General features: G+C 41.4%; 1 protein-coding gene across 1 annotated transcript in view; it reads right to left on the reverse strand.

The window, feature by feature from the left end:
- Positions 1 to 701: 701 nt before the first annotated feature.
- Positions 702 to 27,808, reverse strand: part of NOX3 (NADPH oxidase 3) — a 62,248-nt gene continuing 35,141 nt past the window's right edge. The window contains exons 10-13 of the mRNA XM_048844174.2: positions 26,974 to 27,136; positions 18,261 to 18,407; positions 12,333 to 12,457; positions 702 to 1,702 (exon numbers count right to left, since the gene is read on the reverse strand). Of these exons, the coding sequence (XP_048700131.2) occupies positions 1,576 to 1,702; positions 12,333 to 12,457; positions 18,261 to 18,407; positions 26,974 to 27,136 (562 nt within the window). The 3' untranslated portion in view covers positions 702 to 1,575. The remainder of the gene's footprint in view (positions 1,703 to 12,332; positions 12,458 to 18,260; positions 18,408 to 26,973; positions 27,137 to 27,808) is intronic.

Raw genomic sequence — 27,808 nt, forward strand, 5'->3', positions numbered from 1 at the left:
AATTTTATTGTAAAGTCCAAATAATTAATCTGTAGGTATGGGCATGTGATTAGTTGGTTGACTGTCACATTAGTACAGTATGAGATGAGGCTGTGCTGTTTTAACTATATTTTATTTACTAATATTTTTCTCTACAGTCGTGAACACTTCCCAGTGAAGAAGCTGAATGGACAAATTCATGAAGACATCTTTCATTTTCCCTGACAGCAGATGTTTTCATACATAAACACAATAATAGAGTAATTACATGTACGTTCACATTATCATAGCTGCTGTGTGCTCAGTGCTACTCAAAAACAAGGCACTAAGCCAAATCTTCCTTGTTTCCATTTTGATTTAAATTATATTAATAATAAAGGGATTTTCATTCAACCTAAATGCAGTTTCATTCAAGTCTAACAAACCTCCCCACTTATTGTTATTCTTTTCTTTTTATTCTAGGTCACTCAGCCCAGATATAAGTGAAATTCTCCTCTGGTGGTGATAACAGTGATGCTACTCAATGAACTACTGTATAACAAGGGCTCTAAATGCATCTCCTGTAGCATACCACAGTGATTTGCAAAAGTGGGAATAAATCAAAGCAGTGAAGAGATGCCATGTTGAGCCAGAAGCTAAATGTTACATCTTGTTGCATGAGGTAAGGGAGAACAGATCCTGTTTTTCTGGCAGCACAATATCGTTGTGCTTGATACCTCAGATTCAGCCCCATTAAAACAATCATTCAGAATCTACGGGAGATAGCCACCTCTTTCTTTCATGCAATGGCAGCTGGTATTGGTGCTTACACATATTCCTCATTCCCTTCAAGATTTTCAACACACAAAAAAGAAGCTTAATTTATATTTAAAAAATAAGTGTCAGCTTACCCTGAGGCTCATCACTGGCACCCGGGGGAAAAAAAAAAAAAAAGATAAATGCTTCTAGGTGAACTGGCAGAGATGCTAATTCTCCACTCACTTTACCGCTACACTATATGCACCACATTAATCATTTCACAGACATTTCAGAAAACTTGCACAATTTTCAAATAAAGATGCATCGTCTTCAACTCAATAATAATAGAACTATATCTTGTAGTGCCAGCTTAGTTCATACAAACTGCATCCCCAAACAGATTTATAAAATATTCCTATAGACCTCTGGGATGTAATTTTTATCCTTATGTGGTTGTTTGTCTATATAGTTTTGTCTTCTCCAGTGAATATTTTTCCATGTGTTTGTACATACATAATATTGCCATTTGTCTTATTCAACTGCTAACACACTTGGGATGTTTTCTGCTTCACAGTTTTATTGTATGGATGGGTAAATGCATTATAGGATCCTTATGAACTGTGTTTTACACCTCAGTACAGATCTAATATATTTTTGCTTTTGTTTTTTTAATACAGAGCAGAGCTGCATCTTCCACTAACTTATGTAAATTCTGTGGGGGTTTCATGTTTTTAGTTTTAAATTATAAAGACACTTGAACCCAGATCCTCAACTATATTTAGACCCCTAACTTCCACTGATTTCATTGAAAAAGGATACAGTACAATGACATCAATTATAACATTTCAAAAATACGGTTTAAAAACTTTCCTTGTTATAGTGAAACTGAACACCCCTTGGATCAGCTGATGAGTACAAGTTGCACCTCTTTTGAAGGATCTTGGCAAGAGCTTTGGGTCCACAGAAGAATACACCGATGCTCTTGCTGCAGCAACAAAAAGATAACAGAACAAAACAAATAAACCACATATTTTGACAATCCTCAGTTTTGTTTAAATCTTTTAAAATGGCCTTTTGACAAATGCATTTTAAAAGTTATGCCCGTGTTCATTTCACAAAGTATTATTTTATAACCATCTTTATTTTAAATTCTTCTTTAGTGTTTATTACATTTTATTACAGTGTTCAACTGGATTGCTATAACTGGGGTTGCAAAAAACATTTTTTATGATAACTCTGTTTTCACACTATCATAGTTTTACAAAAAAATACCTACTCCATGGGCTAAAATTTTCCATTCTTTGTCTCTAAGTGGAAGTAATTTTAAAAAATGCAAAAAATCCCTACAGTTATTTTTGAGTTCTATGAAGATGAAAAAAAAATACATATTTCTGCCCACAGACATAATTTAAAAGTGGCTGAATTTTGAAACTTGACATGTAAGAGGTCCTCATAGAAGAATAAGTCCATGCCCAAGTTTGCAAATATCTAGGCAATGATGTTACAAACAATAGAAAAATAGCTATTTTCTGCACAGTCAAATATATCGTTTGAGGGTTTGCTTTTAAAAAGACACTGTGCACATATCCATTAAATATATAAAGTACACACTCATTAGCTGTGCACCTACTGGAGAAAATTTTCAGAATTTGTGTCATTAGAGCAGGAAGCTAAATCTGCAGCAATGAGGTGCAACTGATGTTTGCTCCCAATAAGCTTTGACAAAGGAAAGTGCAAAGGAGGTTCAAGTGAATTCTAACTACAAAAACAGTGTTGCAGAAGTGTTAATACCAAGAACATGTGCCCACCACTGAATTTCCAAAGCACACCTGTGCTTAAGTGGGAACTGGAGCTCCAAAATGTTTGCACCAGCAATTGTACCTATAAGAGCTTGGAATTGCTAAGAATCTGATTTGCTGCTGCTGTCCCAATCTCTAGCTGGACAGTTCTAGCTGTGTACTCTCCAGCAGGTGTGAATGGTGGATTCATGGTATAGTACAGCAGTTCTCAAACTGTGGGTTGGGACCTCAAAGTGGGTCGCAATCCCATTCGCCAGGGCTGACTTAGACTTGCTGGGGCCCAGGGCCAAAGCCTAAGCCCCACCACCCAAGGCTGAAGCCGGAGAGTTTCAGCCCTGCATGTTGCAACTCAGGTTACAGGCCCCCTGCCTAAGGCTGAAGCCCTTGAGCTTAGCTTTGCCCCCCACCCCGTGCCTGAGTTAGTGATGCTCAGGCAGGCTCAGGCTTCGGTTCCCCGTCCTGGGGTCATGCAGTAGTTTTTATTGTCAGAAGAGGGTCATGGTACAATGAAGTTTGAGAACCCCTGGTGTAGTAGATACACCAAAGAGACGCTGTGCATTGCAGAGAAAGGAGCCCATGTGGACCTATACAAGGGATGTAGACCCTAGTCAGGAACAGCCCCAGTCATTTTGCTGCCCGGGGCAGAAAACATTTTTGGCACCCAACCTCCCCTAACAGGTAAAGAAAACCTAAAACACAGTTGGCCAATCAGTTGGGAAGGGGGAGCCTAGCAGTCCAGTGTCCCCTGGAAGTTGTTATAGCATCCCTGGAAGCTGGTGCCCAGGGCGATGGCCCTGTTTGCCTGCCCCTAGAATCCACCCTGAGTCTGGTTACGTCATGAAATCCAGCTGCCCCTTTACCCACACACAGCAAAACCATGCCAATTCCTCTGCATCCTGAACCATCTGCACGTGCAGAGGGCATGGAGGAGGGACAGTTTTTGCCCAATACAGTTCCAGTAAAATGTTTCTCTCATACACTTTTTCCTTTAAAGTGTTCACATTTGATCTTAAACGTATAAACTGAGGCTCACAAGCAAATTCATAGATTCATAGGGACCATTGTAATCATCTAGTCTGACCTCCTATATAGCACAAGCCATAGAACTTCCCCACAATAATTCCTTTTGAACTACAGCATATCTTTTACAAAGAGATCCAACCTTGATTTTAAAATTGCCAGCGATGGAGAATCCACCATGACAGCTTGGTAAATTGCTCCAATAGTTATTTACATTCACTTTTTAAAATGTACACCTTATTTCCAGTGTGAATTTGTCTAGCTCCAACTTCCAGCCACTGGATCATGTTATACTTTATCTGCTAGACTGAAGAGTCCATTATCAAATATTTGTTCCCCTGGTAGATACTTACAGACTATGATCAAGTCACCCCTTAACCTTCTCTTTGTTAAGCTAAATAGATTGAGCTCTGTGAATCTATCACCATAATGTACGTTTCCAAATCTTTAATCATTCCCATTTTCTCTGAACCTTCTCCAATTTATCAACATCCTCTGGAACTGCGGACACCAGAACTGGACAAAGTACACCAGCAGTGGTCATACTAGTGCCAAATGCGAAGTTAAAATATTTTTATTTATTCCTATCCAAGATTCCTCTCTTTATGCATGCAAGGATCACATTAGCCTTTTTGGCCACAGCGTTGCAATGGGAGCTCATGTTCAGCTGACCATCCACCACGACCCCGAAATATTTTTCGGAGTCACTACTTCCCAGGACAGAGTCCCCCATCGTGTAAGTGTGGTCTACATTCATTTTTCCTACCTGTATATATTTACAGTTATTATTATTACATATTATTTGTTTGCTCCCAGCTTACCAACAAGCGATATTGCTCAATATCCATGACCTGTCCTCAATTATTTACCATTCCCCCAATTTTTTCATCCTCTGCATACTTATCAGGAATGATTTTATGTTTTCTTCCAGATCATTGATAAAAACGTTAAATAGCACAGGGACAAGAAATGATCCCTGCAAGACCCCACTAGAAACTCCTGCTTGATGATGATTCCCCATTTACAATTACATTTTGAGACCTATCAGTTAGCAAGCTTTCAATCCATTTAATGTGTGCCATTTTAATTTTAGATCATTCTAGTTTTTTAATCCAAATGTTGTGTGATAGCAAGTCAAATGCCTTATAGAAGTCTGTTACATCAACACTATTAACTTTCAAAGTAGCAGCCGTGTTAGTCTGTATTCGCAAAAAGAAAAGAAGTACTTGTGGCACCTTAGAGACTAACAAATTTATTTGAGCATAAGCTTTCGTGAGCTACGGCTCACTTCATCGGATGCATTCAGTGGAAAATACAGTGGGCAGATTTATATACATAGAGAACATGAAACAATGGGTGTTACCATACACACTGTAACGAGAGTGATCACTTAAGGTGAGATATTACCAGCAGGAGAGCGGGGGGGGGGGGGGTGGGGAGGGAAATAAACCTTTTGTAGTGATAATCAAGGTGAGCCATTTCCAGCAGTTGACAAGAACATCTGAGGAATGGTGGGAGGTGGAATAAACATGGGGAAACTTCTGCCGACATGCACGGGCTGAAATTGTGGGAAAGCAGCATCACTTGCCCCATAACCTCAGCCGTGCAGAACACAATGCCATCCACAGCCTCAGAAACAACTGACACCATAATCAAAAAGGCTGACAAAGGAGGTGCTGTCATCATCATGAATAGGTTGGAATATGAACAAGAGGCTGCAAGGCAGCTCTCCAATACCACTTTCTACAAGCCATTACCCTCTGATCACACTGAGGGTTACCAAAAGAAACTACAGCATTTGCTCAAGAAACTCCCTGAAAAAGCACAAGAACAAATCCGCACAGTCACACCCCTGGAACCCCGACCTGGAGTATTCTATCTGCTACCCAAGATCCATAAACCTGGAAATCCTGGACACCCCATCATCTCAGGCATTGGCACCCTGACAGCAGGATTGTCTGGCTATGTAGACTCCCTCCTCAGGCCCTACGCTACCAGCACTCCCAGCTATCTTCGAGACACCACTGGCTTCCTGAGGAAACTACAAGCCATCGGTGATCTTCCTGAAAACACCATCCTGGCCACTGTGGACGTAGAAGCCCTCTACACCAACATTCCACACAAAGATGGACTACAAGCCATCAGGAACAGTATCCCCGATAATGTCATGGCAAACCTGGTGGCTGAACTTTGTGACTTTGTCCTCACACATAACTATTTCACATTTGGGGACAATGTATACCTTCAAATCAGCGGCAATACTATGGGTACCCGCATGGCCCCACAGGATGCCAACATTTTTATGGCTGACTTAGAACAACGCTTCCTCACCTCTCGTCTCCTAATGCCCCTACTCTACTTGCGCTACACTGATGACATCTTCATCATCTGGACCCATGTAAAAGAAGCCCTTGAGGAATTCCACCATGATTTCAACAATTTCTGTCCCACCATCAACCTCAGCCTGGACCAGTCCACAGAAGAGATCCACTTCCTGGACACTACGGTGCTAATAAGCAATGGTCACATAAACACCACCCTATACCGGAAGCCTACTGACCGCTATTCCTACCTACATGCCTCCATCTTTCATCCAGACCACACCACACGATCCATTGTCTACAGCCAAGCTCTACGATACAACCACATTTGTTCCAACCCCTCAGACAGAGACAAACACCTACAAGATCTCTATCAAGCATTCTTACAACTACAATACCCACCTGCTGAAGTGAAGAAACAGATTGACAGGGCCAGAAGAGTACCCAGAAGTCACCTACTACAGGACAGGCCCAACAAAGAAAATAACAGACCGCCACTAGCCATCACCTTCAGCCCCCAAGTAAAACCTCTCCAACGCATCATCAAGGATCTGCAACCTATCCTGAAGGACAACCCATCACTCTCACAGATCTTGGGAGACAGGCCAGTCCTTGCTTACAGACAGCCCCACAACCTGAAGCAAATACTCACCAGCAACCACACACCACACAACAGAATCAATAACCCAGGAACCTATCCTTGCAACAAAGCCCGTTGCCAACTGTGTCCACATAGCTATTCAGGGGACACCATCATAGGGCCTAATCATATCAGAGGCTCATTCACCTGCACATCCACCAATGTGATATATGCCATCATGTGTCAGCAATGCCCCTCTGCCATGTACATTGGCCAAACTGGACAGTCTCTACGTAAAAGAATAAATGGACACAAATCAGATGTCAAGAATTATAACATTCAAAAACCAGTTGTGATCTGTTTGGTCACTCGATTACAGACCTAAAAGTTGCAATTCTTCAACAAAAAAAACTTCAACATCAGACTCCAGCGAGAGACTGCTGAATTGGAATTAATTTGCAGACTGGATAGAATTAACTTAGGCTTGAATAGAGACTGGGAGTGGATGGTCATTACACAAAGTAAAACTATTTCCCCATGTTTATTCCACTCCCCACCATTCCTCAGATGTTCTTGTCAACTGCTGGAAATGGCTCACCTTGATTATAACTACAAAAGGTTTCTCCTCCCACCCCCGCTCTCCTGCTGGTAATATCTCACCTTAAGTGAAAAGAAAAGGAGTACTTGTGGCACCTTAGAGACTAACCAATTTATTTGAGCATGAGCTTTCGTGAGCTACAGCTCACTTCATCGGATGCATACCATGGAAACTGCAGCAGATATTATATACACACAGAGATCATGAAACAATACCTCCTCCCACCCCACGGTATGCATCCGATGAAGTGAGCTGTAGCTCACGAAAGCTCATGCTCAAATAAATTGGTTAGTCTCTAAGGTGCCACAAGTACTCCTTTTCTTTTTGCGAATACAGACTAACACGGCTGTTACTCTGAAACCTGTCATTATGCAAGGCACTGCATTTAGCCGTATGGAGTGGAAATCTATCAACTGCATGAAAAAACTTGTACAGATACAGACAGACATCATCTTCCTTTCCAAATGCAAACAAATGGACATCGTACCAAAAGGACTGAAGGTAAAAAGTCCATTACAATCTACATACCACACAGACTATACTGACAGCTTGTGCCACACGCTCTCAAAGAAACTGCGGAATCACCTGATCAACATCCTCTACAGCAAACAGGGAAAGATTAAGAATGAGCTCTCAAAAATGGATACTCTCATAAAAAACCAACCTTCCACACAAACTTCCTCGTGGCTGGATTTTACTAAAACTAGACAAGCCATTTACAACGCACACTTTGCTTCTCTACAAAAGAAAAAGGACACTAAACTTTCTAAACTACTACATGCTACAAGGGGCCACAGCAATGGTTCCCTCAACCCACCTAGCAATATTGTTAACCTATCCAACTATACTCTCAGCCCAGCAGCAGCAGCTGTCCTATCTCGGGGCCTCTCCTTCTGCCCCTCCACCCCCACGAACATGATACAGTTCTGTGGTGACCTAGAATCCTATTTTCGACGTCTCCGACTCAAGGAATATTTCCAAAATACCTCTGAACAACATACTAATCCACAGAGGCCTCCCTACCAACACTACAAAAAGAAGGATTCTAGGTGGACTCCTCCTGAAGGTCAAAACAGCAGACTGGACTTCTACATAGAGTGCTTCCGCCGACGTGCACGGGCTGAAATTGTGGAAAAGCAGCATCACTTGCCCCATAACCTCAGCCATGCGGAACACAATGCCATCCACAGCCTCAGAAACAACTCTGACATCATAATCAAAAAGGCTGACAAAGGAGGTGCTGTTGTCATTATGAATAGGTCAGAATATAAACAAGAGGCTGCTCGGCAGCTCTCCAACACCACTTTCTACAAGCCATTACCCTATGATCCCACTGAGAGTTACCAAAAGCAACTACAGCATTTGCTCAAGAAACTTCCTGAAAAAGCACAAGATCAAATCCGCACAGACACACCCCTGGAACCCCGACCTGGGATATTCTATCTATTACCCAAGATCCATAAACCTGGAAATCCTGGGCGCCCCATCATCTCAGGCATTGGCACCCTGACAGCAGGATTGTCTGGCTATGTAGACTCCCTCCTCAGGCCCTACGCTACCAGCACTCCCAGCTACCTTCGAGACACCACTGACTTCCTGAGGAAACTTCAATCCATCGGTGATCTTCCTGATAACACCATCCTGGCCACTATGGATGTAGAAGCCCTCTACACCAACATTCCACACAAAGATGGACTACAAGCCGTCAAGAACACTATCCCCGATAATGTCACGGCTAACCTGGTGCCTGAACTTTGTGACTTTGTCCTTACCCATAACTATTTTACATTTGGGGACAATGTATACCTTCAGATCAGCGGCACTGCTATGGGTACCTGCATGGCCCCACAGTATGCCAACATTTTTATGGCTGATTTAGAACAACGCTTCCTCAGCTCTCGTCCCCTAAAGCCCCTACTCTACTTGCGCTATATTGATGACATCTTCATCATCTGGACCCATGGAAAAGAAGCCCTTGAGGAATTCCACCATGATTTCAACAACTTCCATCCCACCATCAACCTCAGCCTGGTCCAGTCCACACAAGAGATCCACTTCCTGGACACTACAGTGCTAATAAACAATGGTCACATAAACACCACCCTATACCGGAAACCTACTGACCGCTATTCCTACCTACATGCCTCCAGCTTTCACCCTGACCACACCACACGATCCATCGTCTACAGCCAAACTCTGCGATACAACCACATTTGCTCCAACCCCTCAGACAGAGACAAACACCTACAAGATCTCTATCAAGCATTCTTACAACTACAATACCCACCTGCGGAAGTGAAGAAACAGATTGATAGAGCCAGAAGAGTTCCCAGAAGTTACCTACTACAGGACAGGCCTAACAAAGAAAATAACAGAATGCCACTAGCCGTCACCTTCAGCCCCCAACTAAAACCCCTCCAACGCATTATTAAGGATCTACAACCTATCCTGAAGGATGACCCAACACTCTCACAAATCTTGGGAGACAGGCCAGTCCTTGCCTACAGACAGCCCCGCAACCTGAAGCAAATACTCACCAACAACCACATACCACACAACAGAACCACTAACCCAGGAACTTATCCTTGCAACAAAGCCTGTTGCCAACTGTGCCCACATATCTATTCAGGGAACACCATCACAGGGCCTAATAACATCAGCCACACTATCAGAGGCTCGTGCACCTGCACATCCACCAATGTGATATATGCCATCATGTGCCAGCAATGCCCCTCTGCCATTTACATTGGTCAAACTGGACAGTCTCTACGTAAAAGAATAAATGGACACAAATCAGATGTCAAGAATTATAACATTCATAAACCAGTCGGAGAACACTTCAATCTCTCTGGTCACGCAATCACAGACATGAAGGTCGCTATCTTAAAACAAAAAAACTTCAAATCCAGACTCCAGCGAGAAACTGCTGAATTGGAATTCATTTGCAAATTGGACACTATTAATTTAGGCTTAAATAGAGACTGGGAGTGGCTAAGTCATTATGCAAGGTGGCCTATTTCCCCTTGTTTTTTCCTACCTCCCCCCAGACGTTCTGGTTAAACTTGGATTTAAACTTGGAGAGTGGTCAGTTTGGATGAGCTATTGCCAGCAGGAGAGTGAGTTTGTGTGTGTGTGTCCCGGGGGGAGGGGAAGGGGGAGGGGTGAGAGAGCCTGGATTTGTGCTGGACATGGCCCACCTTGATTACCATGCACATTGTAGGGAGAGTGGTCACTTTGGATGAGCTATTACCAGCAGGAGAGTGAGTTTGTGTGTGTATGGGGGTGGGGGGGTGAGAAAACCTGGATTTGTGCTGGAAATGGCCCACCTTGATTATCATGCACATTGTAGGGAGAGTGGTCACTTTGGATGAGCTATTACCAGCAGAAGAGTGAGTATGTGTGTGTGGTTTTTGGAGGGGGGTGAGGGGGTGAGAGAACCTGGATTTGTGCAGGAAATGGCCCACCTTGATTATCATGCACATTGTGAAGAGAGTTGTCACTTTGGATGGGCTATTACCAGCAGGAGAGTGAGTTTGTGTGTAGGGGGGTGGAGGGTGAGAAAACCTGGATTTGTGCTGGAAATGGCCCAACTTGATGATCACTTTAGATAAGCTATTACCAGCAGGACAGTGGGGTGGGAGGAGGTATTGTTTCATGATCTCGGTGTGTATATAATATCTGCTGCAGTTTCCACGGTATGCATCCGATGAAGTGAGCTGTAGCTCACGAAAGCTCATGCTCAAATAAATTGGTTAGTCTCTAAGGTGCCACAAGTACTCCTTTTCTTTTTGCGAATACAGACTAACACGGCTGTTACTCTGAAACCTGTCACCTTAAGTGATCACTCTCGTTACAGTGTGTATGGTAACACCCATTGTTTCATGTTCTCTATGTATATAAATCTCCCCACTGTATTTTCCACTGAATGCATCTGATGAAGTGAGCTGTAGCTCACGAAAGCTTATGCTCAAATAAATTTGTTAGTCTCTAAGGTGCCACAAGTACTCCTTTTCTTTTTACTATTAACTTTGTCAACCAAACTTGCAATCTCATAAAAATATATATCAGGTTAGTTTGACCAAAAACCCATGTTTATTGGCATTAATTATATTACCCTCCTTTAATTCTTTATTAATTGTGTCCTGTATCAGCTACTTCATTATCTTGACTTGGATCAATGTCAGACTGACATACCTATTATGACCCAAATTCATGTTCCCAAAAGTTCAGTGCTGGATTCTTAAGGAAGCATCACAACATTCAGGACTTCTCACCATCACCTTCTACTCTGTGCATGAAAAGCAGCACAGAAAATGTCGTTCTTGAAGATTTTTCACTTCATAACTATATTTTGAAAATTGTCAAATAATAAAGCTTAGACTGCAAGTTGAATTTTACTGCAAGTCTAAATTTAAAAGATATGATTTTGTAGCAGCAATATTTCACAAATAATAAAAAGGAAAAATTATATTTTCAGCCCTTTGCCCATTTTTTAATCTTCCTTCTTATTTCCTGATTTGTATTCATTTTTACCTCTGTCAACTGGTTTCTCTATTACTGTTATTTTTTCAATTTTATGGTATTCTTGAAGCTTACTCTTTTCTCTCTTCCCCTTCCAGCATTTTAGTATTTCATTCGTTAAAAAAATGTTTTTCCTTTTCCTTTCTCAACCCTTTCTCCTGAATGCAGGCCTTTAGCTTGCATTAACAGGTAAATATTTGGAAAGGGAAAAGAATCACAAAGATTCCTGAATTTTCTGGTGATGAGCACAAAAATATTTCAAATTCTTTCTTCAAAGGCTTCCAGGAACAAAGAAGCTTTTTCTCAGACCACTAGCAAATCCACCAGGTTCAAATGAACTGTCTTTGCCAGCAGAGATGAACTAATGACAGAACAGAACAGTCTTACAACGGTAGCCAAATATGTTGAGAGAACAAACATATCCTTGACATCATAAGAAAAAAAATCACAATTTATCTCTTTAATAACCATCTTCAAAGGAAATTAATGTTACTTTGTCCTTTGTGCAGAACAGTAATTGGATTGTGTGTTTCAATTATATCTGGCAAAGGCCAGGGTATTGAAATACTTCTAAATATTAGATTTTCTTATCCAAAAATTAGATTTTATTGGCATTCTATTTCTGAGATTTCTTCATTAAAAGCTTCATTAAACATAAATCTTCTTTCCACATAGCAAAAAGCTAAATTTTAAAAGGATCATTTTAAAAGATTTGCCTCCCACTGTTTATGCTGAGAAAGAGTTACATAATAAGGCTAGAAGCTAACCTGTCTTACCTTGGATGATTTTCTGCTATTTGCCTGAACTCAGTGTCCCAGTTCGGCCTTCCATAGAAGGTCTTCTGTCTCAGACCAGTAATTACATCCATCTTTTCATCATCATGTAGAGCTATATGAGTAGCCTAAAGCAAAATTTACAGCAAGACAATAATTTTAGAATCGACAATGTATATGCTGAGTAAGAAGTAAAGTGATAATTCAGTCTCTGAATAAAAGGTGGAAATATACATTACTCAGGGGAAAAAAAACAACAAAACTTATAATCATCATCAGAGGCCAGCACTCTGGCCCCTAAAAAAAAAAAGGTGGGCAGGGGAGGACAACATTTTCAAAAGTGCCTAAGTGGCTTAGAAGCCTAAATTCCATTTTCAAAAGTGACTTAGGTACATGGGCACCTAAGTCCTATTGACTTTCAATGAGACATGTTCCTAAGGCTCTGATCCTGAAAGGTATTTAGGTGCCTTTGAGGATCTGGGCCTAAGTCACTTTTGCAAACAGGACTTCGATTCCTAAGTTACTTAGCAGCTTTTGAACATTTCCCGGTAGTTAAGCAGGTGATAACCATTTTAATGTTGAAAAGAAATGATTTGGGAAAGGAAAAACATAAGTAGCCAAGTAATGGTGATTTTTAAATAAATAATAGAAATTATATGCAATATAGGAATTCTATGTGTATCCAGGATGTGTGTGCTTTGAATTTTCAGTTGATCACAGAGGAGCCGTCAAAGAGGGTATGCACAAGTGGTGCACAACATTCTACCACCACTTTCATTTTTGTATTTGCAGAGAAAAGAACCTGCTTAAAATATTCTGAAAAATATTCCACCTCACACTTTCATATGGCATATACATACCATCATTAGCGGTGGCCAATGCTTTACCAATAGCATACTTTATGATATCAGACAAGCAGCAATAACTTTCCTTTGTTAAGATGAAAAAGGAAATTTACTTGCAAGTAATTCTGCTTGCCATTTTCCATCCCCTTATTCCCCCAATATTCTCCTTTCAGAAAACATTATTGAATCACCTGTAAGCAAGGAGGCAAAGAACCAAAGTTGATATTGAGGATTATCCACACCCACTTTAACCTAAGTTGAGAAACTTCCAGAACAAAGGAAATAGACGTATTTCTAAATTTGATATATAATAACTCATCTGTCCAGTGCTCGGTGTACACAGACTTAAGCTCCCCAAGGCAGGGACCATCTCTTCTTGTATGCTTGGAAAGTACTTAGCACATTGTAGGCACTATAGCAAACCAGTACATAAATACATAAATAATAAATCAATTAACAAGACCATGTTAATTGATATTGCCATACCAGCAGAAGAAACAAAAAAGAAACAAGAAGAGAAATGGAAAAGTATGAAGAACTCTGCCACGAAGTGGATTGATGATGGAAAACAGAACAAAGACGATTACAAGAGCACTTGGAGCAATCCCTCAGGGTATGAATGAGCAGCTCAGGAATATGGTAGATGTGCAAAACATCACGATTAATGATCTCCAGAAGCCAGTGCTCTTAGGCTTTGTGAGGCTATTAAGGAAAGTCAAAAGAGAACCAGTACATTCGAGCACCGAAAATGCAGAAGTTGTGTGGACAGTTTAACAAAACTTTTGACTACCCAAACCTACAGAGTCAGTTTGTGGTCAGGATTTATTGGTGACTCATGGGAATACATTTTTGATGGTAGCTTTCCCCTCTTTATGCTTAAAGATCTTGAATCTTGAAGGCTATTTGGTAAAAAAAAAAAATCCCTGTAATGTCATACTGAGGGATAATAATAATTATACTGTAATATAATTAATACTATTATAATTAATACATATTATTTGATCCAACATAACAATGCGTATGTTCCTTTTTCTCCTAAATAATATACATGATTCCTATATGTAGACAGAAATAAGGCCTTGGGTTTTTTTTCAAGTAACATGCACAGAAATACAGTTATGTGTATAATTTGCATGAAGATTTACTCTCTCTATAGGTTCTTATATAGCACCCATTACTGCATAGGTATTTAAAAATCAAACATACAATCTCTCTCCATTTTCCTCCCTCTGTAGGTAGGAGTAACATGTTTGTTTGTATTATAGGCTATCATTATTATCCTTGTCCAGAATTATTGAAGAAAAGCTAAGTCAAGAAATTTGTTTGGAATTTAGTTCCGAATGTGGTATAACCTGAGGTCATTATCTTTTGCAGGAGTGGATTCCATAGTCTGGATCCATCCCTTATGAAAGTTCCCTCTCTTGTGCTCATGAGTGTCCCCTGTTGCTTGACAGCTTCAGTCTTCGGGTGAGGCATAGCAGTCACAGGAGGTCATGGTGGCAAAGGGAGATGTGGTCTTCCTGCTAGCTTGGGCCAATCTCATGGAGGGCTTTGAATATCATGGCAAAGGACTTGAACTGGAGTCTGTTCAGTGGAGAGACAATGCAGGGACTGGATGATTTGCTCATGGCCAGCTGTGCTGCTCAGCAGATGGTGGCTGCATTCTGTACCAAGTGGACCTTTTTCAATATTTGTGAATTCAGTCCTAAGTATAATGAATTACAGTAATGAAGCCTAGATGTCTCAAATGCATTGCCAGAACTGGGTTTGATATCTTGAGACACAGTTTGCTGATCAGCCACAGATGGAAGAGGGCTTGTTTGCCACCATATCTCTATTTGGCCATCTGGTGGCAGTGAAGAATCTATAAGGACATCAAGACTGAACAAATTTAACAATCTGAAGCCATATGCCCTCAGAGGGGGAAGAAGTAAATTCTCCAAAGGGATTCTTGCTTTCTAATAACAGCACCTTCATTTTGCTTGGGTTTAGCTTCCGTCAACTGCTCTTCATCCAAATGTTGTTCTCGGCCAACTGCTGGGGGATAGCCTGGAGAGAATGCTGGTTTTGTTCTGTGTAAAGGAAATCTAAAGCTTGGTGTCATCTGAGTATTGCTGGTATTTAGGCTAAAGTTGTCACACAGTCTCCACTAGTGGTTTCCCAAAGATATCAAGTAAGATAGGGGAGAGGCTTAAGGCCTGTGGGATTCCACATGTGAGAGCTCTGGAGGTCGAGGAACTGTTACCAATTACAACCCTCTGTGTTTGGTCCGAGAAGAAGAAAGCCATTTCGCTGTACTTCTTTTCACCCCTGAAACCTTTTGGAGGTGGGATAACAGTATCACTGCTCAGTGGTGCTCAGTTGTATCACATGCCACAGAAAGGTCCAACATGAGGAGTACAGATATCCACCTCTGTCTATGAGCTGGAGGTCACTCACGAGAGCAAAAATTGTTTGTTTCTGTACCATGTTCTGGCATGAAGATTCAGGGTACTGGCAGCTTGCAGGTGATGGTGACCATGTGTTTTGTTAGCTTCTTGATTAGCTTGTTAGAAAATAGATGGTAGATAATAGATAGTCTGTGAGTTTGCTAACATTGAGGAATGGCTTGTTTAATATTGGTCAGACTGTTGCATGCTTCAGCATGGGTAGTAGATTTTTCTCTCCAAAGGAAGTTTTCACAGTCTTTGTTAGATAAATGGTATAAGAGCTTATCAATCTTTTGGGGCTCATGACCCATTTTTAAATGTTTGTGGCCTGTTGCAACGCAGTAAATAGTCTGGGGATAGAGGCCCTGGGATGGTTTCGGTCAGGTCCTGTCCTCTGGGGGAGTTTCAGGGTTCCCAGATTTCTACTGCATTATTGGCCCAAAGTGACTTAAAAACTAGCTCCAAAGTAGCCCAATCTGTTGTTTGAAACATTGTTTCAAACAAAGTAGGAGGGTGTAATTTGGGGGGGGGGGTGTTTGCTGGAGGGAGTACCTGTAGCCTCACACTCAAGGTTCGGGGGGGAAGTGTCACTCTCTCTGGCTCCCTGTCATGGTGGTAGCGTGGCTGGCGCAGGCCTGGGACTCAGCGCCAGCCCGTCAGTCAATGCCTCCCTGCAGGCCTTTCCCCCTCCCCAGGGTGGGGAGCTGGAGCCTGGTCCTGTCACTCTCCTGTCCAGGCTCCGAGGCCCTGAGGTGAGGAGGTAGCCCAGTTGAGAAGTACTTGCTGGCTCCGCTTACCTGGTAGGCTGGCCAGTTACCACAGAGTGGTGGCTCCTGCAGCTCCTGTGCTGTGGGGCTGGCTGGACTTGACTCTCAGCTCTGGGCATTGCAACCTGTGGGGTTGCAGCGCTGCCCAGGTTTGGCCCTGCCCCGTTGACTGGACCACATGACCCTTTGAAACATTCTAGGAACCCAGTTTTGGGTCCTGACCCACGGGTTGAGAAACTAATAAAAGAGTCTGTTTGGACTTTGTGTGTGTGAACAACTGTACACATAAATTTTGAAAATCAATCCCATAATGTTGAAAGCATCTCAAGTCATTACCTTTTTAAACAATCCCTGAGGGAAAGTGGAAAGGAACTAAGATGCGAGAAGATCAAGGCTACAAGACCAAGAATGATTTGTGGTATATTTTCTCTTTTTTAATTCTATACGAGTCCTTTTATTACATGGAAAAAAAATAAAAAACAGGAGGAGAGGTTTTCCTTTCCTGCATCTAATGTGACTTGACTGACCAATTAATAAAGCAGAGAGAAAGGAAAGACCTGTTTGGGGCCAAATAAAAAGGGAAGAAGCTGAATGAGCCTCCTTACTCTAAGTGGTATGCAGATCTCAAAGTGGGATCTATCAATGAAATTTAAAGTTGGCAAATTTAAAACTGATCAAAGGAAATACATTTTCACACAGCACACAATTAACTTGCAGAACTCATTACTCTCCAGCCAGGTTACTAATTTAGTTCGCCCCATTCTGAGGTAACAGAGTCCAAAGAAATATATATAGTTCCATGTCCTCGCAACAGGGAGGGCCCTAAGTTCCCCAGCTGAGCCCTCTAGGTGACTCAGCTTCGCCTTGGGACTTTCAGCATCTCTACCTTCTCCTTACTTCTGAGAGGTGTGTGTGGAAGAGAGGTTTTTGTACTTTCCACAACAAGGATGGTTGGCAGGGGAGCCTGGGCCCTCCCACTGTATTGGGCTGCAACCAAGAGCCCTATTAGAGGCAAAAATATCAGCATACTGAAGTGCCTTGAGGCTGCCTCCCTGGGACACTTCCTATCGTTCGCCTCCCCCCAAGTCTCAAAGTCCAACTTAAGATAGCAAAAAAGACAAATCTGACCCTTCAGCCTAATTGATAGCCCCTTCCTGGCAGCAAAGGCTTTTGTAGTTCCCTTGTTCAGGAGCTCTTAGGATAGGTCTGTCCTCCTACCCTGACTGCCCCCTTTTTAGCTATCTGGCTCCCTGTAAAGCCCCTCCTCCAGCTGAAGCAGGTTCTGCAGGTATGGGGGGTGGGGGAAGGCTGGGAATCACCTGGGCTCAGAGCTGCTCCTTAACCCCTTCAGTTCCAGTATGGGGTTTATACAGCCCATCACAATGGATAACAAAAATATATTTTTTACATACAATAGTAAGGATTTAAACGCAACCAATAACCATGGAAGGCATTCCACAAACCATCATGCCAACATCCAACTTAGGGTTCAGAAGAAATTTTCCATGCTGGCAAGTTTTCTTCCACCTTACTCTACAGCAGATGGTACTCACGACCTCCAGAGATAGGATATTGGACTAGATGGACCACGGGTTTGATCCAATAAAGCAATTCCCAAGTTCCTATTTTCCTAAAGCTAAATTGGAAGTGGGATCTCTATTTACAGTTCTTTGTCTCCTTGCTTCCTGTTAATGGATTTAAAATGGTGTGGGTGTGGAAAAATATCACAAAAGATTTAAAAATGAAATTTTAGGAGAAAAGAAACCTGTTTATCAAATACTTCAAAAATTTATAATAATTACGTTAATTCATCCATTTCCTTGTTCCTGTTTCATATGCTGCTACACTAGAAAAGTAAAGTACATTAACTCAAACCCATTTCATTAATACCTGACTTTCATCCCAGCCAGTAAGAAATATATGGTAACTTAGAAAATGGGTTTTCCCTTTCTCAGCCATTTGTGTTTCCAGCAAGAACAGGAGATCAGCAAACCACTCAAAGGCAGATGCATCTCGGCAAGTCCAATAGAAATAAACCTGTCAGGTAAAAGTAACAAGATTCAACAAGCCACAAGCTTTCAACAAGCTTTCTATAAAGCTCTTAAATTATTTATGTTGAGATAAGTGGTTAATCTTATAGCATGCTACTGTACTCCAGTGGAAATTTAAACACAATCCCATCTACATTTGACATTGTGTTTCTTTGTATGGTTTTAAACACCTTTTTCTTCTTAAAAATATGTGAGTGAATGTTAGTGAATTAAAATATTAATGCAGACAGGCAACATGCAAGACATCTAACTCTGTCAATGCATCTCAACACTGGCTTGCAAAACCTAACTCTGCATTTTTCTTGAATAGAGACTGAAAAGCCTATGAAACTCTGCAGTGATTTCAAGATGTGATCAAACAGGGACTAAGATGAGACCACCACACTCAATTTCATTCATCCACTAAGAAAGGTATTCTATTTTGTTGAGATTTATACTATGCCCATCACTGTGGTATTGAACTCTGGTTCCAAAGATGAAAAACCTGTGAACTAGCCCACTCTGTCCTTTTAGTCTTAAGATTGCCGATGCTGTGTTGAGTGCAGCATTAAACATCTATGCTCCTAAACAAAACTCTTAATTAAATTAATTATGGTTCTCCATTTATTATAGGTGGGGCTGGTAATGCCACCTACTATTAAGGTTGCCAGACATTCCAATTATAAGATTTTGTTTTCAGTTGCTTAGAACATTGCCAAACTTTAACCATTTGGGCTGAAATTTTCTTTGCTGTGTGTCTGCCCCAGGATGATTTTGGCGGGGGGCAAATTTCACCCAAAACGATACAACTGTTTCCAAAACTGAGGCTAAGAGGAAAATATGTTGTTTTGCCCATGTTAAAAAAATTCTTGAGACCTATTCTTTGCAATGCTCTAGTGCCCTCAAGTTATAGAGAAGAGAATTGGAATTTGGTAAGGGGCGGGGGGAGGCTTTGTGTCAGGGAGGTGCCTTTTGTCGTCCTGTGACAATCCGCTTAAATTTGTCCAAGTTATAAGCCTTTGGAAAAAAATCACAGTTTACAAATGTTCAATAGAACATTACTATAGCTTAACAGCTAAAAACCCTAAAGATTCCTTCCGCACCATGCATGCTCAAGTCTCTGACCTCTCCTACTGCTGAATGGACTGCGCATGCCCCATCCCTACAGAGTGACTGTGCATGTTCTAGCCCCTTACAGCAGCTACACATGACCAGGCTATGCATAGGCCACCTCCACAAGGCAACTGAGCATGCTCCAGACTCTGGAGCAATGATGGGCAACCTGTGACGCCTCAGGCCGCACACAGCCCGTCAGGGTAATCCGCTGGTGGGCTGTGAGACAGTTTGTTTACATTGATCATCCGCAGGCACGGCCGCCCTCAGCTCCCATTGGCCAGGAATGGCAGACTGTGGCCACCGGGAGCTGCGAGCAGCCATGTCGGTGGATGGTCAATTTAAACAAACTGTCTCGCAGCCCACCACCGAATTATCCTTATGGGCCACAGGTTGCCCACCACTGCTCCAGACCCTCACAGCTCTTCTGCGTGACAGGACTGCACATGCGCTATTCTCACATATTCCATCCCCTCACAGCTTCTACATGTGAGTGGACTTTGCATGCACCATTCCCACAGAGCAACTGAGCATGTACCAGCCAAGGGCTACAGGGTTGAATCTGGACTTTCCCGGTAATTCCTGGAAGAATCCAATGCACCGCTACAGACTAGGGGTCGAATAGCTAGGCAGCAGTTCTGCGGAAAAGGACGTAGGGGTGACAGTGGATGAGAAGCTGGATATGAGTCAGCAGTGTGCCCTTGTTGCCAAGAAGGCCAATGGCATTTTGGGATGTATAAGTAGGGGCATAGCGAGCAGATTGAGGGACGTGATCGTTCCCCTCTATTCGACATTGGTGAGGCCTCATCTGGAGTACTGTGTCCAGTTTTGGGCCCCACACTACAAGAAGGATGTGGATAAATTGGAGAGAGTCCAGCGAAGGGCAACAAAAATGATTAGGGGTCTAGAACACATGACTTATGAGGAGAGGCTGAGGGAGCTGGGATTGTTTAGCCTGCAGAAGAGAAGAATGAGGGGGGATTTGATATCTGCTTTCAGCTACCTGAAAGGGGGTTCCAAAGAGGATGGCTCTAGACTGTTCTCAATGGTAGCAGATGACAGAACGAGGAGTAATGGTCTCAAGTTGCAGTGGGGGAGGTTTAGATTGGATATTAGGAAAACCTTTTTCACTATGAGGGTGGTGAAACACTGGAATGTGTTACCTAGGGAGGTGGTAGAATCTCCTTCCTTAGAGGTTTTTAAGGTCAGGCTTGACAAAGCCCTGGCTGGGATGATTTAACTGGGAATTGGTCCTGCTTCGAGCAGGGGGTTGGACTAGATGACCTTCTGGGGTCCCTTCCAACCCTGATATTCTATGATTTTATGATTCTATGAATTGCTGCTCCAGGTTGGGCTAAGGCCAGGCACTAGAGCTGAGTGCTCTCACTTACCCTCTTGATAGCACCCAGGCAGCATGGAAGAGGAAGCTGTCTGATTCAAATGCAGAAGAAACAAAAGCCAGACCAGTAGGAGGGGAAATAGTTGATTGGGACACAAAGTGTGGTGAGACGAGAACTAGCTGGGCAAAGAGAGTGAGACTGGGCAGCAGGGAAGGGGAGACTGGGCCTGGGAGCTGGAGGGGAAGATGGGGTTGTCTGGGGAAGGAGACTGGGATTGGGAGCAAGTGAGGGAAATGTATGGGGCGGGGGGAGCAGGTTGCAAACCAGCTGACTGGGGGGAGAATAGGGAAAATTGGATGAGGAGCTAAGAGGAAGTGGGATTCAGAGCCAGTGAGGGTGGGGGAACCGGAGATTGGCTGCCTTGCAACCTTAATGTTTTTTTAATGTATTATTTGTATAATCCCCCAAAGTGTACTGGACACTTTACTAACCCATAAGAAGCCAGTTCCCTCTCTCTCAAAGAGTATACAATCTAAGAAGAAAAGAATGGGACAAGGGATGTTAGAAGGGATACAAAGCTATAAACAAAGTCAGAAAAGTGATCTTTGGCTCTTGTTTTGTTGTGTCCATGATTTTTATACTGTTTTGGTCTTTTTAAAAATCCTCTCTCTCCTTCTCCTCACCATGCCCCAGTGCCTTGACCTTTAAATATCAAAAGGAAGTCTGACAGGTCTGCCTAATGTGTTTTTGTCTCAAACACAGCACATTTTGAAAACATGTTAATTCCACCTTCAAATTCAGCAAAACAAACTCTTAATTCTAGTCTTGTAGCCCCACAGTTTGTCCACTTAACTGGGCTACTTCTTAAGTATTACTACTAACTAAGCTTTTCATATCCTTGAATAAATCACATTCTATATGTAATAAATTTGTGCTTTGGTGATTGCGATAATTTGGCATTTACAGCCCATGTGTGTAGAATGAATAGGGGTAAAGTTTTGTTTGAGACATGCTTATGGACGGTGAGGTTTTGAAGCTTTGTGTAGAGGAGAAATGAGATAGACACAGTGGTCTTTTTAGTACATATATATGCAAGGTAGATGAAATAGACTGAGCTGTGTAGCTTCTAGTGAAATGGTAGATGGTGGAAAGGGAATATATTGTTTTGTATTATAAGGGATTACAACACAAGATATTGGTGTGTTTCACTCTGAAGTGTTGGGTGAATTAGAGGAGGGTCTACGGTTAATGTGTGGGGTTTCTTAGATCTGTACTGTAGGTGAGTGCTCAGGGTCTCTGTCTGAAATGCAGACAAGTTCTGGTGGTGGGAAATAGTGAGCTTTCTGGTGAATAAGTAAAGGATTAGTGTTTATATAGGGTCTGGATTAGGGTTGTTTGCAGAACCTTAACTCTAAATATCTGAGGCCTGGTTTTTTTATTATTACACTGTTTTTACATGAAAATAATCCCATTGCTTTCCATGGAGTTGCTATTGACTTACTGTCATAAATATAAAGGGAAGGGCAAACCCCTTTAAAATCCCTCCTGGCCAGAGGAAAAATCCTCTCACATGTAAAGGGTTAAGAAGCTAGGATAACCTTGCTGGCACCTGACCAAAATGACCAATGAGGAGACAAGATACTTTCAAAAGCTGGGGGGAGGGAAAAACAAAGAGTCTGTCTGTGTGATGCTTTTGCTGGGGACAGAACAGGAATGGAGTCTTAGAATTTAGTAAGTAATCTAGCTAGATATGCGTTAGATTATGATTTCTTTAAATGGCTGAGAAATTAAGCTGTGCTGAATAGAATGGATATTCCTGTCTGTGTGTCTTTTTGTAACTTAAGGTTTTGCCTAGAGGGATTCTCTATGTTTTGAATCTAATTACCCTGTAAGGTATTTACCATCCTGATTTTACAGGGGGGATTCTTTTTTACTTTTTTACTTCTATTAAAATCCTTCTTTTCAGAAACTGAATGCTTTTTCATTGTTCTTAAGATCCAAGGGTTTGGATCTGTCGTCACCTATGCAAATTGGTGAGGATTTTTACCAAATCTTCCCCAGGAAGTGGGGTGCAAGGGTTGGGAGGATTTTGGGGGGAAAGACGTTTCCAGACAACGCTTTCCTAATAATAAATAAACCCAGATAAACGTTTGGTGGTGGCATTGGAAGTCCAAGGGCAAAGGGTAAAATAGTTTGTACTTTGGGGAAGTACTTACTGGTAAAAGTAAGCTTAGGAGGTTTTCATGCACGTCCCCACATCTGTACCCTAGAGTTCAGAGTGGGGAAGGAACCTTGACACTTACATTGGTGTAAATATGAGGAAAATCAGGCCCATAGGCAGTAAAACGTTTCCTTTTGGTAACTAACAACAGTGTTGTTGTAAGTTAACTGCCACGTACAATATTTACAGGCTCATACCTCCCTTGACAAAGGTTTTGTCTGGGAATTTTGAAGTCAGCAGTTGCTACAAGCAGATGGTACCTCTGAAAATCAGGCCACTGAAAAACATCACTATGTATTTTATCATGGCTATTGGTGACTTTTTCTGAGGAACTGTCCCCACAACCTCTATTTTACCAGCTAATTACTCACACCTTTTCAACAATTCATCTTACAAAAATGTACGACTAGTGCAAATGGGTGGGGAAAGGAGGGGAGGGGACAATTTTCCAAACCCAGTATACTAAGCCAAATTCATCCCCACTAAAGCTGTGCCCATTGCATTTCTTAAAATTGTCATTTGTTATAAATGAGAAATATTTGTAATTAATTAACAGAATTTTTCCTCACAAAGAACATTTTTGCCACAAATAGAGTCCTGAAAAGGAAGGAGAGAGAAGCTGGTGAGGAAAGTTGGCTTATGGAAAAATGAAACTATGAAACACACAGACTCCTAGAAAAATAAAGGTAGTAATGGTAAATATTATTTATAAAGAGCCTCCCTTTCTTTCCATCGAGATGCTCTGGGCACTCCACAGCATATTACAAATATGATTAAAATACAATAAAAACACAATAAAATTCACCTCATTAACACTGTAGAATAAAACCGTCCAGGAATGGTGTATTTCTATAAGTAAGCAAATATTCTGAATTTTGTATTTTATTGTAGGGCTCACAGTATTAACTGTCTGTGCTGTTATTTAGGCTCCTCAAACAAACAACAACCCTCATTAGATTTATGTTTCACTAATCCCCACCCACCCCACCTATTATATTCATCATCTTGATGGCTTGCACAAGTAAACTGCCTTAAATTTTCCAAGTGCTCTTTCTGCAAATTGAGTTAGATGCAGTATTACTATTAATCAGATCTGTAAGGCAGGATTTTGAGTAGTCTCTTATTTCAATAATGCACTTATACTCCATGCCCTCTTCATCCTCACATATTTATCATTTGTTTTCCTCCACCCTACACTTGGTATAGTAAGCAAGAGCAGAGAGTTCTGCTCTCTCACATAAGGTGCATGCATATACTTCATAAAGCTGCTTTCAGCACACTGCAGATCATTAATAACTACTCCTTGATGAACATTCACTCCCCCTCCTCGCATCTGAGAGCACCGGGGAAGGGAATGGAGCAACAGATTCAGCTTGAACTCAGAAGACATAGCAAGAATGACTCAGGGGGAACAAGGGAAAATATTCATCATCTGCTCTTACTGCTGCTCTTAAATGTGTAGTGTGTGGGCTACTCCACAGCTGCTTCTGGGTGGCTGTGGAGGTCCCACAACCTGAGTAACCACACCCCCTTTGGGGTACAGGGCATAGTCCAGCACACTGTAGTTATCTCTAGCCTCCTCACTCAAAGGTGAGGGTCCTGCATGGGTGCACTAACAAGACTATCAAGAATTTAGCACTCAGCTTTATAGGCATAAAGGCTGTTTTCCAAAAGCAGCTTTAAACACAAAGTTACATTTGACAACATGAACTCTGCAGCCTTTTAGTATTTCCAAATTACTGTATTTTGCTGGAAAGTTTGTGGGATGGGGTGAATCTTAAAAAGAGAACAAGAGGATACAGCTGTTTGCCAGTGTTAGAATCTGAGTTAACCAGTACAGTTTCATAAATTCCAACTGCAAAATTTCAAAATTAAGGCTAGCTGGTGTGAGGAAGAAACCAGCCTGTGCATAACTAAACTGAGTGATAACACTCCAGTTAGGAGTACTGGAATGTCCATCCTAACCATCAAAAAAGCAATATGAAAACTACACTCTAAGGCTATTTAATTGTGAAAAATGAATTAGATAAATGTGTACTGCTTCTGATTTGCTGTGTTTTTTAAATTATACAGCTGCTGACATTATGCAAGCTATGAGTATTTATATCTCAACTATATGTGGGCAACACTAGGAAATATTAATTTAATAACTGTAATGACAGCTGTACTCCAATCAAAATGAAATTGTTTTTTAAAAAAGAAAATCCGCTTATTTATTTCCTTAATCAACATTTCTATGGTACTCATCACTATAGAAGGTGAGCGCCACATACTTGGAAACAGATTAAATTATGTGTAATTATATCACAAGTGGAAGCTTTTAGACAATGGAAAAAAAACCAATTACTCTGAGATTAAGTCAATCTCACTTAAATGACTGATAAAAAAATTCTAATACTACTTTGGACTTCCATAGCACCTTCCATCGAGATCTCAAGATATCTTTCCAAAATTAATGATTTTAGCCTCACAACACCTATGAGAAATAAGTATCATTATTCCTATTACACTAATGAAGAAACTGTGAAACAGAAAAGTTACATGTAAAGTAGAAATAATAGTATTCCTGTTTCTCACAGAGGTCCTGTGGGACTTAATGCATTATAGCAAAAAGGCATGGCAAGGTGTAAAATAGCGGGTCACTGGGGCACACCTTAAGTACATTCAGCCTTGTGCCTTTATCCATCCCAGAAGGCAACCAATTCTTCTAGTGCATGCTCTGAAAAGTGACTTACTGCTATTAAAGTATGGGGTATTGTTAATTCATTTTCTCTCTCTCTCTCTCTCTCTCTCTCACACACACACACACACACACACACACACACACACACACACTTACTTTCCCTAGTCTATTTGGACCCCTTCTCGCCTCCTGCATTCCCAGAAACCAAGCTGCTCTTTCAGCAGCAATGTGTCATCAAACCACCAGTTTTAACTCACTTTATTTTATAAAGATCAAGGCCTAGGACCTGCATTCAGGTCCCTGTGGGTGGACCCTTACACTGGTCTGCCCACAGACACAGTTGCAGGCTCTGGCCCTATATCTGAAACCCTGAACAGCTCCCAGTTGAGTTTTTACATTAGAAAGTGAGTCAAAATGTCTGGAAGGGCCACAAGCTTGCCATTGTGGATGGGGAAGGGACAGTTTATACCTGCCACTTTCTTCTTAGTTTTCAGAGTAGCAGCCATGTTAGTTTGTATTCGCAAAAAGAAAAGGAGTACTTGTGGCACCTTAGAGACTAACCAGTTTATTTGTTAGTGTTTCACTCTCTCGCTCTCTCCATTTCCGCCCCAGCTGTCTCTTCTTCACCCTATCCTCACAAGGCACTGCCATATTATTAAATATTATTATTACAAATGATAGTTCAGAGAATTAAGAATATGTTAACTTCAGTGATGCTGTCCAGGACCTGCAGCCTCAGGCACACTTTTATCAATTACATTACCATTCATGTTCAGAACCAGTGCATCTACTGGAGAGTTTAAAGAGCAGGGGTCGAGTATGCCCTGGGAGCTGAGTAAGTCAGCGCCTAAGCTTCTCCCTCACTTCTTTTTTTGTTATAGGTTACCTGGGTATCAAGGTGAATTGTAAGGAGATGCCACTGCACCAGTGGTTGAGGGCAGAAGTAACAAAAATGTTCAGTTAGGCCTTTAATATAGAGTGGGCTAGCAGCTAAAAAATACTTTATCTCAGAAAAGTTCTGAAAACTCATTGGGTCCACTGGATAGCAGACAAATGAGAGAGTTCCTCCATCTCAACAGAAACTAAAGCAATTTCTACCCTCAACTTGAAGGAGCTGGTTATCTAACCTTGACAAGTATTAGTTTATTAAAATAATCCCAGAGGATGTGAGGGCAGTGTACTTTTTAAAGGAATTATAAACAAATTTCCACCCTACCTTCTCCAACGTCAGTTCTGTATTAGGATTACAGCACTTAAACCATATGGATTTTAGAATCGAAGCGAACGGAGTGACTCCTATTCCTGCTGCAATGCATACACTGACTCGATAGTGAAAAACATCTGTAGTTGCAGCTCCAAATGGTCCATCCACAGCCAGTCTGGAGTAACAAAGTATCATTTGTTAAAAGTCAGCAACATATCAATGGGACTTAAAATCCGAGAGATACTGGGCTACATTTTCAAAAATAGTGCTTCTGTTGCATATATTCAAAAATCACGTCTAAACTCTCACACAAATTGCCATCACACAAGGATTTAATTTTCAGTGGGTGGCATTTCATAGCAAAGCAACTATTTTGTGTGAAATGAGAGCACAAGAGCATCCATGTGAGTTAGGGGCCTGGCTATCTATTTAAGCATGCAGTTACAATTTTCAGGGTTTCAGAAATGCGAGCATCCTGTTTTCAGAGCTTTATTTTCCATATTGTACAAATCAAAGGACAGAGGAGCAGATTTATTAATCTTTTTGAAAAGTTTTCAGGATGTAGTCATATAATGAAAGAGATAGAGAGAAAGATCATATGTAAGCAAATAATTAGTTTCTGAAATCTTTCAGAGGAACAAGTATTTCAGAAATAAAATATACTTAATAAAACTATAAACTATACTTAGAATCAGAATTAAGAGAAATTTGTTCAGGTCTGAATTCTTCTATAATCAACAGTTCTCAATCAGCATCAGTCAATTTGGATAGGAATGATATAAATTAATTAGAGCTGAAAAAGAACTATTAAATCATCTAATCCATTCTTCTCGCAGCATGGGATGTA

Source organism: Caretta caretta, chromosome 3 (genome assembly GCF_965140235.1).
Source record: "Caretta caretta isolate rCarCar2 chromosome 3, rCarCar1.hap1, whole genome shotgun sequence".
Classification (NCBI taxonomy): domain Eukaryota; kingdom Metazoa; phylum Chordata; order Testudines; family Cheloniidae; genus Caretta; species Caretta caretta.